The sequence below is a fragment of the Pollachius pollachius genome (assembly GCF_949987615.1).
Source record: "Pollachius pollachius genome assembly, chromosome: 1".
NCBI lineage: Eukaryota > Metazoa > Chordata > Actinopteri > Gadiformes > Gadidae > Pollachius > Pollachius pollachius.
Genome location: NC_136934.1, coordinates 24,023,894 through 24,036,756, shown reverse-complemented (window position 1 = coordinate 24,036,756; position 12,863 = coordinate 24,023,894). Strand labels below are relative to the sequence as shown.

The 12,863-nt window shown below is 44.1% G+C and overlaps 1 protein-coding gene and 1 long non-coding RNA gene across 3 annotated transcripts; both read right to left on the bottom strand.

The window, feature by feature from the left end:
- Positions 1–327: 327 nt before the first annotated feature.
- Positions 328–5,004, bottom strand: LOC307085284. 2 transcript variants are annotated; one of them, XR_013812360.1, is made up of 7 exons: positions 4,731–5,004; positions 4,092–4,144; positions 3,606–3,798; positions 2,989–3,158; positions 2,692–2,825; positions 2,474–2,610; positions 328–1,483 (listed from the first exon to the last, which is right to left on the bottom strand). It is a non-coding gene; the product is annotated as an uncharacterized lncRNA (long non-coding RNA). The 2 variants fall into 2 exon arrangements; XR_013812359.1 differs by having other exon boundaries at positions 3,606–4,144.
- Positions 5,005–5,826: 822 nt separating this feature from the next.
- Positions 5,827–12,056, bottom strand: slc25a25a (solute carrier family 25 member 25a). Its single transcript, XM_079756324.1, has 10 exons — positions 11,830–12,056; positions 10,374–10,497; positions 10,158–10,245; positions 9,908–10,019; positions 9,290–9,448; positions 7,943–8,095; positions 7,675–7,782; positions 7,151–7,318; positions 6,851–7,001; positions 5,827–6,725 (listed from the first exon to the last, which is right to left on the bottom strand). Exons 1-10 carry the CDS (start codon positions 11,986–11,988, stop codon positions 6,541–6,543), a joined length of 1,407 nt encoding a protein of 468 aa, XP_079612450.1. The 5' UTR covers positions 11,989–12,056; the 3' UTR covers positions 5,827–6,540.
- Positions 12,057–12,863: the final 807 nt, after the last annotated feature.

The following is a 12,863-nucleotide window of genomic DNA, read 5'->3' as shown; positions in this document are numbered from 1 at the left end:
GGCACTCTTACCTCTTGCACATTTTTTGTTTATCGGTAACTTTGTCTGAGTTACTGGTTCCGGCAAACTGAGCGGGCAGCTATGCTCGGGGTCCGACATGTATGATGTCATTGTAGTTATTGTCCAATGACAAGCCTCGAAATTTCCCGGGGGTTTAAGTTTTTTCTTTGTTTGCTGGCGGTTACCAGGGATATTTTGTTTAACTGCTGTCAGTACCGGCATCGGAGTACAGTTCTTTCCACCTGTCAATCCGACAAAAATGACTTCGCAATTAGCCACACTACATTTCTCTTGTTGAAACTACGTTAGCTAGCAAACAATGGAGTGCTGTATGCATGTTTCGGAAAAAGATGGTCCTGTAACCCCGTTTACAGACACAGGATGGAGGAAATTTATTGCTGCCTTGTTTCTCTGGAAAGACCTTGGTACCAGAGAGAGTACTGTGGCAGAAGAGGCAGTGCTGAGATTTAATCTTAGAACCCAGGTTTGTCGTCATACTATATAGTAGTTATATGGCTGGCTTTGGCTTGCCAAGAGACTGAAAATGGAAATTAACTTTGACTATATATCTTTTTATTTATTATGTGTGCTTTCATTATCTGTCCTTTCAAATAAGTTAACTGTGAACCTCAAACTTCAGGAACCTGCTGCTATTCCAGCTAACTGTGGCTACCACAGAGACTGCTACAGCCACTTCACCAACATCACAAACATAAAACGAGCCCAGAGAAGATTTGAAAAGGCGCCTTTATTTTACAAGGAGGCAGAAAAAGAGGGTAGGTGTCCAATAAGAAAAGAATAGTCATGTCAATGTGAATCTTGAACTTCAGCTGTGAATCTGTGAATAAAAACAATATGAAAACACAATTACATTATGCAAATTACATTTGAGAACCAAACTTTGTAACTCGTATGACATAAGTTATGTGGGTGGAAAAAAATCGGATATAACAACTTTCTCGCTGGATGTTCCTGGTGTTTCCCCCTGAGCCCCCTGTAGCACATAATGTTAGCCTCGGACAGGTCTGCCGAGCTGGCTGCTCCCCCTCCACCCTGGGTGGTCTCTGGAGCAGGGAATCCCAGGTGTGTGAGAGGGTGTACGCCCCCTCGTCCCAGTTGATGGTGTCTCTCGCCCGCTTCGGTGAGAGACACCATCTGAGTTTTTGTGTAAACACAAGAAAAAAATAATTTATATCCAAGTTATTAACAAAATTAACATAATCAATATGAATGAGATTCCTTCAGTTTAATGCCTGGTGCCACACACACACACACGGGAGGTCAATGGGATAAAAATGTCCACTGACTATAAATTGAGATAAAGTGAAAATCTGACACTACAAAATACCTAATGCATCAAAATAAGTTTTGTTGCCTTACCAATATTAAAAAGAAAAAAAAAAATCGCACACTTGATTAAAGCCCCCCATTTATTGGATACTTGCCTGCAACGTTTCAACCAGATGTCGTCTTCTTCTCTCAACTAGAGAAAAACAAAATTGTTAGTTACCAATCTTACACATACAAAAGATTTCCCACCTCAGATCATTTACTATATTGAAAGTCGGTAATTTTGTTTCTTCTTTATTTGCCAATAAAAATGGTAAACAATAAAAAAAATAGAATTTAGTATTTTTGATAAGAACTGACTGAGGTTGATTGTTGATATATACACACACATACGGCCTATTTTTAGAGTAGCTGATGTTTTGTCCCCAACTGTAAATTAAAGAGTTTTTTGGAAGTGTGACTGAGGGTCAAAATAATAATTGTGATGCCAGTAGCCTGACATCTTTAAAGGGATAGTTCAACATTTTGGCAAATTGGCCCATTGCCATAATCCCTATAGTCATAGCAGTAGGTTCGTTACCTTTAATTGTTGGTGCAAGCTATTTTTAGAACGGCGGAGCAGAGCCGTGAGCTGCTCAAAGCTACGCTACGGAGGCTCATGGGATTTCTTGGTTTCCCTCATCGAATACAAAATCCCAAAACGCTTTTGTGGACAAGTTGTGAGCTGCATATTCACCACGCTATGAGATAATAATGGAATGTTACGAAACGGAGCCGTTTGAGGTAAATGCAGAGACTGCTTGCTGAAAAACTGTCCCTGAACGCAACTCGCATCAGCGGTTTTGCTTGAATTTACCTCTTAAACAACTCCGTCTCGTAACGTTTCGTTATTATCTCATAGCGTGGTGATTGTCCAGAGCGTTTGAGTGGTTGGATTGTGTATTTGATTAGTTTGATGAGAGAAACCAAGAATTTCCCTTAGCCTCCATAGTGTAGCTCTGAGCAGCCTGCTGCTTCGCTCCGCCGTTCTAAAAATAGCTTACACTGACAATTAAAGGTTAACGAACCTACTGCTATGACTATAGCGATTATGGCAATGGGCAAATTTGCCAAAATGTTGAACCATCCCTTTAATCTGTTAATGTTATGGAAGAGAGGCCTAAATGTGTTGTCTGCTTCTTGCCTTTTAGTGCCAGGGGTAGAAAAAGAAGCAGAGGATGGTGAGGGAACTGCAGCGAAGACCCGGGCTCTGAGGTCACACACCTCTGACCTCTGCACATCCAAGCGGGCACCACACCTTCTGCCAGTTCAGTGCATTATCTGCAAACATGACAAATCCAAACACCAATCGTACACCCGGAAAAGAATTAAAGAAAAACTAATGCAATGTGAAACACTCACAGCCGGGAAATTGCTTCTTGCAGCTGAAGGCAGGAAAGACGAGTGTCTGCTTCTCCACATTCGGGACAGGGACTTGGTGGCCAGTGAGGCAAGGTATCACTTTACCTGCTTCCGGGACTACACCAGGTATCTTTCTAAAAAAACAAAAGAGACAGAGCGCAACCTGTATGAAAATGCATACAAGCACTTCTGTGCGACAGTGATTGAGGAGAGACTGTTAAGAGGAAGAGAGGTGCTACGACTCTCTAGGCTTACTATGCTGTTTAAAGACATTGTTAGACAAAGGGAAGGACTTACCGTGTCATCTTACAAGGCACATTCTCTAAAGGCCAGACTTCAGAAGTCGCATCCTTTCTTAAAATTTCAGAAAGCATCAACAACATACTTTGTATATGTTGATGATCTGACAGCTGAGGAGATCCTTCAGGAAGTTGCTGCCTCCTCCACCTCCTCATCCAACAGTGAATCTGAGGGCAATGATGCAGACACACCAGGGTCAAGTCACACAAAACATAATACAGGCAACTTCACAAAAGATAGTTCTCGGCTATTATATCATGCCGCTCTCACACTCAAAGATATCATTCGAAACACAGCAAAAAGTTCACCAAAGCTCCCTTGGCCTCCAACAGCAAAGGACCTGACACTTGAGAGTGCCCTAAATATGGTACCAGATCAACTTTTTAACCTAGCGCATGGACATGTGGAATTTCAATGGAACCGTCAGACAATGAGCGTGTTGAGGTCATGTTGGAAGACAGAAGGAAGATAGTCTCGACCTGTCAGGACATCATTACCTCATTGCAAGGCAGTGGAGGCTTTCACATGTGACCTGTATGATCAGGAGTGTATGGATGTTAACAAGGCAAGAGTTAAGCTGTTCAAGTCAGGAAAGTGCTCTGAGAGAGACTTACCTCCAAACAAAGACTGCTTGGACAAGCACATCCAGCGTGCTAACTATCAGGCTGCAGTCCACAGAAGGAGCCTTGACTGTAGGCCTGATATTCCTGCCCCTGAATGTCATGGCTGGAAGATGGCAGGAGAATTCTTAGAAGTGGACTGGATGACCCTTCCCCCAGCTCCAGAGGCAATCCTTGAACTGGTGCACTGCTCTTGTAAAAAAACAAACTGTGTTAAGGGCAGGTGCACTTGCAAAATGCATGAGCTGCCATGTACAAACCTGTGCCAATGCACAAACTGTGGCAATAGGTCATTTGAAGATGACTAGTGGTTCCAGGGCCAGCATGAGAGGCTAACACCCTTCATCAACCAGTGCCGTGTTCAAGAACACATGGTGAAAACAAGAGTACTGTTCATGTTAATGTTATTTGTTTCTGTAAATATGTTACCAAGCATTCTGATTTATTAACAGTTAGATATTAGAATAAAAGTTAACTCACCAACAGTGTATGGTTTGAGCACCATTTCTCATTGTCTGCCATGGGAGTATCACCTAGTGGAAATATTGTTACTCCATTAGTTGAATTCATCTTTCACATAATTGATATGGCACGAAGCTGGTTTAAATACAATTTAAACTTAGACAGAAAGGTCCATTTTTATCTAATGAATCAATACATTATTAGCCTAACTATTAAAACATGCCATTATGCTCAACAACATTTCAGGGGGGTTTACTTCACTGTTTGAAATTTGCTGACTGGGGTATACCACAGAGAACCATGTCTTTAGATCATTTAAATTCCTTCTGTTATCCCTCTCTCTGGGTATAACGGCAACACCAATATAATAACCAGTAACGTTACTTATACTCACACACTTATACTGAGTGCGTGGCTTAACAAGCTCTTAATGACGCTGGCCAGCTGCCAAATTGCCACAGCTTAACCTCCAACAATTTGGGTTATTCACATCGTGTGACATGAATAATGTTAATATAAACTCGATGAGAATAGTCAGTGATATTGAAATATAGATTCAGGTCTCCTACGCTTCACGCGTGAAGCTCACGCCGCCTCGCAAAGGTTATACAAATAACTAGCACATAGCTAGCATTTTCCAACAACATTAATACTTACCCACACACGTGTAAGCTTCTTATTTAGCTTATAATATTTCGTGATGTGTCCACCAGGTAAATGTTTAGATCAACAGCTGTTCCTAGCATCTCCGTCTGATTGGTTTAATAACATCACGTGATTTGTAGCGCTGCGTGCCATTGGTTCCACTGACATAGTAGGCTGCCGCGTTTGCCTGAAAATTTAACGAACTTTAAACTATGATTATGAAAAAATGTGCAAGAATTACGAGTGCCAACAAGGAAAATCTGATTGAGAAAAAAATAAACTTTAAAACTTCAAAGATCCAGGTTCTCCCTCCATGGGGATCATTATTTTCAAAAACTAAAGCTGATACGGCGTCTCGGCCCACCGTCTATAACAGTCAAAAGCGATTCCCAACCCCCGGTCAATGGACCCGTTATTAGATCCGGGCTTTCAAATATATATATTTTTGGCTATACATTGTTTGTTTATAGGCATTGAATAGTGGATTATAAAATGCTGTGTGTATATATATTTTTGCATGCCTTAATTTGTACCGTTCCTTCAGTTTTTTTTTTTACCATCTCGTTGTATATATGTTTAATTGAAGGAGCAGGCAGAGAAAAGCGCTCTCCTGCAGGGCTTTCATTAAAATCAAATCCATAAAACTGTCGCAGCCAGTCCAGATGTGTCGGGTGTGCGCGAGAATGCCATATATATAGAACATTCGGATCGCATGATAGGAAAAGATCTATTCCAATTAGAAATCGGATCAAAAGTGTCCATGTTAACGCGGCTAGTGTGTTGGATTCATGTTAATGTGTATTTAAAGACATTTCAATTTGTGAAAAAAATTGCGGGGGAATATAAAAATAAAATCCGTCTAATCAACTAAAACTTTCGCGACCCCCTGCAGTACCTCCACGGACCCCCTAGGGGTCGCGGACCCCCTGTTGTAGACCTGACATAGCATTAGTAGACAAGCCAAAGGAAGTTGCTTTATTTATCAACTTCTAGATAGTTGCAGAACATTTACCTGTGTATTAATGTAATTATTTTTGCAGAGAACCTAAAAATAGCAGTTTTACAAGAAATAGCATTTATTTTAATTAGAAAAGGTCCATAAAAAAATAATCCTTTCAATCGTTTTTTACAAAAGAAGTTAACCGATTCTTTAGTTCACAATTTTTGATAAAAGTGCAGTATGTTGCTCATACATTCTTCATCATCAGTATTAGTTTTTAAAACATTACTATGACAAGACAATACATCACTTTGGACCAGGAACAGATCAGATCAGATCATCTGAGGCAGCAGATCCAGAGGTTTGTGCTGCTTATTAAAGAAAAAAAAAACAAAAGGATTTCCAGGGTGGTACTTGGCTAGATACCTAGTGGTCTAAACTGACAGACAACTCTCAGAGTCTGAATATTCCAAACAGACAACTCCCATAGCCCAGTCTGACTTAAGGACACTCTTTAAAAGGATCAAGTAAAAAAACTATAAATACTGGATGGACATAATAAATACGAATCTCTCCTGTGAAGACCGAAGAAGGCGGTTTGCAGAAAGATAAAATCTAACTAGAACCGTTAACTCAAACCAAAGCCTCTTCCAGCACCGACTCTGAACGTGGAAACCCGACATGGAGAAACATATTTGTCTTCAGGCAAACGGACTGGCAAAGGGACAGAAGTCCTTTGGTCCCGTGATCCTCCTCTCCTTCCACCAGAAATAGCAGCAGGAGCCCCCTTCTCAGGAGGCTCCTCATGTCCCTTTAGTCTCGGGTTTTATTCACAGAGTGAGAAGCCCCCCCAAATGTCAAGTGTCACTGCGGGGTCAAGCATCAGCGCGAGGTCACACCCAGCGATGTCTTGATGTGCTCGTACACCACATAGCTGATGCTAACTGCTGGGATGACCTTGAGGAAGTTGGGCCCCAGGCCCCGGTAGAGACCAGTGGGTCCCTCTGTTTGGAGGATGTGTCTGAAGACGCCAGTCATCGACACCTGCCGGCTGCCCTCCTTGGTGGCTGGGGGGAGGGGCACAGACAAGAGGAAGTTAGCATCAGGTGGTTGACACATAACAGGCCACCGATCAGAGGTACTTCAGACCATAAATCATCCAGTCGTCTAGAACGGTAGGAGCAGTGTCTACCTTGGGCTTGCATGCGGGTGCGGACCAGGGCGAGGGGGTAGCTGGCGAGCTGCCCACAGGTACTGGACACGGTGCCACAGCCCAGCAGCACCAGGACACCCGGGTCACTGCGGTTGGAGCCGTACTCCTGCAGCCAGCGGTTCTTGAGGGTCTGAGAGGACATCAGAGTAAAGGTTACCTTGTTAGTCATTTGACTAAAGTTAGTCATTTGACTAAAAAGGTCACATGACCTTTTAGTTAGTCATTTGACTAAAAGGTCACATGACCATACACAGGAAGTTCAAAGAGGTGGGGCCTCACCTCGTAGACGGCGAGGTCGATTCCGGCGTAGGGGATGATGCCCAGCACGTTGGGGACGTAGCCCCTGTAGAAGGCCCTGAGCCCCTCCCTCCTGAAGATCTGCCAAGCACAGTCCAAGATCCCAGAGAACTGTCCCGTCCTCCTCAGCGCTAGTCTCGTCTTCAACATCTGGGGAGGGGGCGGAGCCATGAGCATGGTAACATTTACATTTAGGGGATTTTGCTGCCGCTTTTGTCTAAAGCCACACACAACCATTCAGTCATACACACCGACGGCGGAAACACACACGCAGGGCGACAGCCAGCTCGTCAGGGTGAGACGTCTTGCTCAGGGACACCTCGAAACTCAGCTAGGAGGAGCCGGGGATCTATTTAGCAACCTTCCGGTCCCCAGCCGACCAGTTGTACCTCCTGAGCTACTGCCGCCAACACAACAACCCCTGAATGCACTATCTTTATCTAATATCACTGTATTCTGATGTGGCGAGTGAGGAGGTGTAAGCTGGGGGGAGGGGTGTGTCTTACCTCCATGGGGTAGATGGAGCTCTGAGCGATAACTCCAGCCATTGATCCCGCCACAAAGCGATCCACGATGGTCAGAGTCGCATTGTCGCTGCCGATCATCCGCTTGATCTGGCAACACAACAGAGGAAATAATTTAGCTAACCAGGCTGCTGCTAGTGCTTTGGCATGCTGGGGGCATGCTAGGCTAGCCACTACCTCTATGAGGCAGTAAAATAGGGGAGCGCTAAGCTACCCCTTACTGCTAGGCAGTGGTCAGACAATACAGTACCTGTTCATAGGCCATGAACTTGAGTGCAGTTTCCGGGGCGATCTTGATTATGTTTACACCATTTCCCCGCCATAGGGAGCGCACGCCACCCTCTCTCACCATCTGGGTCAAGCCGCTCATGATGCACATGTTGTTGGCACGGCAACCATGAACCTGAGGGGCGAGAAGACAGTGGGATGGTTTAGTCGTAAATGAGGCACAGTTGGCCTCAGCTCCCTTCCCCTGCCTTACTGTGTCAGTCTGACAAAGTTCAGTGTGTGGAGAGTCAACACTTTCCTCCGTGGCAGAATATCAAAGATGACCCGTGTCACAATACCTATTGACGCACGAGGCCAATGGCTTGGGACTTCAGCTCCCCACACCTCGACACCCTGACCCATGTTTCTATTGGTGGAAGAGCACAACATCCCAGACTAACCCGTCACTCTTCGACCCGCTCCTGTACTCATTAACCAGTTGGTTACGCAATGCGCTAGCAAGTGAGGCCCTTGCAACAGAGTCAGTGCGTCAGCACATCTGAATGGACGGGACATAGTTGTGCAGGAGACGTCACCTTGTGTGGTGATAGATCAGTGGTTACTAACCTGTATGGCAAATTACTCATGGCAAGGTGTGAGTATTCATTTGATTGTTTTTCAATCCATGAATAGAAATTAGTAAACAATGTAAACATGCACACAATTTAAAGAAATGTAAACGGTTGGAAAAAAATAAAGTGACAGCTGAATGAATAGCGCAAAGCATTGCTAAAAATGCAGACATGTAAAATTAATTGAAGTATCTGAAAGGTCAAATGTATTGCCCTGCTTGGGGGGGGGGGGGGGGGTGGTGTGTGTGTGTGTGTGTGTGTGTGTGTGTGTGTGTGTGTGTGTGTGTGTGTGTGTTAAGAGAATAGCGAGCCGGTGCATGATTAAAAGTAGCCCGGTAGAGTGGAAAAAACGCTCAATCTGGCAACACTGCTGAACGTCCTCATGCTCCAGCGTCAACGTAAATCAATGAGACCAACTACAAGTGCGTAGATGTGTTAAATGGTTTGAACGAAGATAAACGGTTGAAAATTGATTTAGTTACGTCTTAAACAGTTGAAGTCCCATTGACTCCCATGTTAAAAAAAAAAAGTAGGTGTCTCTAGGTGAAAAATTGAGGAACGAGATAGGTCCCGAAGTTTGTAGAGAATAATAAAGAGGAAAGAAAGAATAAAACTTATGAAGAACAATAGTTGAGCGCTGCATGCAGCGCTCACCTAAATAGTGAATAATAAAAATAATTTCTTTTGGGGTCGTGGTGCGTCTCCAACCCAAAAAAATAAAAAGGACCAGTTATTTGGAGTCCGTGTTGACCACTGACCTGCATCATGACTTTGAGGCGGTCCAGTGGGGCGGTGCAGGTGCGGGAGACAACGCCCGCCCCTCCCCCTGCCACCAGGTGCCTCAAACACATCCCTGACAGGCGTTCCTCCAGCGAGAACTCATCTGGCACCATCAGGTTCTCGCCCACGTCAAAGATCTTTACAAACACAGAGAACAAGTGCTATTGATATACACTTCTTATACACAAATGTCACACCGCACTGAGTAATGAACAGCTAACCCACAAATAAGGTACACCTTATTCACTATAACTAGGAACTACATCAGGCATCAAACCAGACATTGAGCGACGGCTGTTAAGAGTCATTAGTGAGAAGTTGCATCATCCTCCCCTGCACAGAGCAGATAAACCCCCCCCCCCCCCCCCTACCCGTCCCTCCTCAGTTACATATGGGCCGATAACCAGAGCCATCCGCCGTGGTAATCCTTGTCCTGACACTACAACCTGTGGTGGCTTAACTGCTACCAAATGAGCAGCAGTGCATAGGAACTGACCCATTTACCCATTATAATGGACAAGAAAGGGAGGGGTTGCTATCAAAAGGTCAGGACACACCTCACCATCAGTCAGGCCTACACCTTGGAAGTTTCCTACCGTTGAGTGCTTCCAGTAGAGGATGATCTCTGGGATGTTCTCCGTTGCTGGGACGACGGGGTAGTCACTCCACTCATTCCAGCTTATGGTCATAGTCCCATTTCTATCCATGCTGTATAAAAAAAAGAAAAGAAAAAAGATGACATCAAACATTTAATTTAATTGGCTGCAGTTCATTCACATCAAAACATAAGTAAATAAATAAAAAATATTGAAAGTTCTGAGACCATTGGTTTCTTGCTGCCATTACCTGTGAAGGACGCTCTGGGCGTGCTGCTGAGAGATGTGGACGCCCAGGTCCTGGAGAGACTGCTTCAACATGCTGGCGTCAATACCACCTTCAAAAAGACAAGATGACCATAAAACAACCTTTAAATGGAACCAACATAAGTGGGTTTGGTGCGTGAGAAAGAGGAGGTGGGGAATGAGGAAGAATAAGTAGTGAGGAGGAAGACTCTGGTCTCACCTGAGTGTTTCTTATCCAGACTCTTGACCACCAGCTTGAGGTCTTTCTCGTAGTCCTGGAGGTAGTGGACGAACTCCTCAAAGTCAAGCTGGCTTGATTTGGACTCCTCTCGGACCGGAGGTTTCTGGAAAAAGAAAAGTAGTCTAGATGAAAAGCGTAATGAGCAGCCACTTTATCATGCATTCAAGACCAGTGCCTTAAGGCTTAAACATAATAACACGCTGAACCGAACAGGCCTTTATTTTGTACCACCGAGGAAAAGTAGATTTATAAGTCACTCTGAGGAACAAGCACTCCCTTTCCAAAGCGTTCAACTAGCCATAACTCGATATTAAATAGTATCTCCTTCATACGCATATTGTGTTATGATATAAGACTCGCCATACCAACTTTACAGCATGCAAAATGTTAAATGCAATACCAGAAGTGTCTTGCCCCACGCCAAGGACAAGATGACCAGACCTAAGAATGTCCATGCCCTTAAGACTGGTTGCATTAAATCATTGAAAAATAACAACCAGACCGGTAGAAAGTGCCGGTGCCGGTCTATCTTTAAACCTTGTACGACCCGCCAACAACCAGAGCGATCAAATTCCATCTGCTCTACATTCTGCTCCAAGGGAAGAGCTACAGCAAACATCAAGGCCCGCCACAATGCATGCAATAAATCCATGTATATACACAAGTGAATCAGCCTGCCCATAATCTGGATCCTGGACGTCCCAATGTAACATTCATTCTGGAGGCACAAAGTTACACGACGACCCTAACCCATTCATTAAATTTGGCATCCACTATATTACCAACACAAATTATAATAATATCCTTTATTTTATGCGCATATATATAGTATAAAAACAAGGCATATTTTAGGGAACCCGCCACCTCGATTTTTACGTATTAGGGAGTTTGAAGTGAAAGACCGACCTGGTAGAAATAGCGCAGTGGGAGGCTGTTGTTGGGCCTTTTCGTCCAGGCTGCGAAATTATGAATCCTTCTATGTGGAAGGCACGAGCCACCCGGCTTCTGGTTCTGCCTCTCTATACCGCTGTTAGCCAAGGGCCGGCTTCTCTACCGCTGTTAGCCTAGCGCCGGCTTCTCTACCGCTGTTAGCCTAGCGCCGGCTTCTCTACCGCTGTTAGCCTAGCGCCGGCTTCTCTACCGCTGTTAGCCTAGCGCCGGCTTCTCTACCGCTGTTAGCCTAGCGCCGGCTTCTTTACCGCTGTTAGCCTAGCGCCGGCTTCTCTACCGCTGTTAGCCTAGCACCGGCATCTCTAGCCCTTTCAGCCTAGCCATGCCGGTCGGCGCCACAACGCATTCCATTGAACGACAAGGACATTTTATAGAGAAAATAATGACAATTATGTACACACAAATGCGAACAATAGAGACCATCTAAAGACTAAGAATGCGCCAAATGCGAGAGTTAAAACAAAATAAAAAAGTAGACTTCTACCTTTCTCCATTTCTGGTACTTCGAGAGCTCCTGAGACGGCAGGAAGACGCTGAGTTTGAAGAGCGATTTGAGCTCAGTAGGCAGGCGGTCGGACTCAAAGTACTGCACCTCGATGGGGTCGGAGTAGGGAACAGGCACGTACAGGCACAGACCCAGCATAGTGATAAAAAATATCAAATATAAAAGTCTACAATAAATAAATAAATAGTGAACGAAATTCACTTCCACTCATGGGAGTCTATGTGACGAAGCCGGTCAGGAAGGGACTCCTGTTAAAAGAAGATAAGAAACACGCCCCATTCCGGGAATCCAGCCGGTCATTGGCTGTGGGGCACGCCCCCTTTGGCTGTGACGTCAATTCGGCTATGACGTCAATGTAAGTTTTCTCTTTTCAAAACGTCACCTCAAGCGTTTTATTAGCCGTTTTATGTTATTATTTTTTGATGGAGAAGGAGGGGTGGGCAGCTGAAAGGAGTCGTAGTGAAACAAATGTTGTTTCGGCCCAGCATTCGAGAGGGCCTAGTGCACGGCTCCGTTAACTTCTCGTGTCCGAGGTTTTTCCTTTTACTTAACATGAATGACGTTGATGGTTTTTAGTCACTGTGGTAACTTTTTATCTTAAAGGGATTTTTTAGACTGGTTCAGCTGCTGCTCAATGACTCTCACGTTCCTCTGCTTGCGATCATTGCGATTCACCATACCCATTTATTCAAAAGATCCAAAGACAAAGAACGGGTGCATTACTGTATCATTTTCATAATATTGTTAATAGCCTACTAAACATTTCAGTTGCGTTAGTATTTCATTTTTCATTTGCTTGTTTAGCTGTGTGACAGTTAACAGTGTGTATTACAATTATTTATGTTGGTAGGCTACTCCAACCTCGTTGCTGATCGATATGTAACCATTTATTTGTATATAGATTATTGATTGCATTTTTTATTAATAGTTGGAAGGAATGTTTCTTAAGCAATAACATTGAACTGTATTTTTTTCTAGGCCTACATACATTTACTATGTTGTTGGTGTTATAT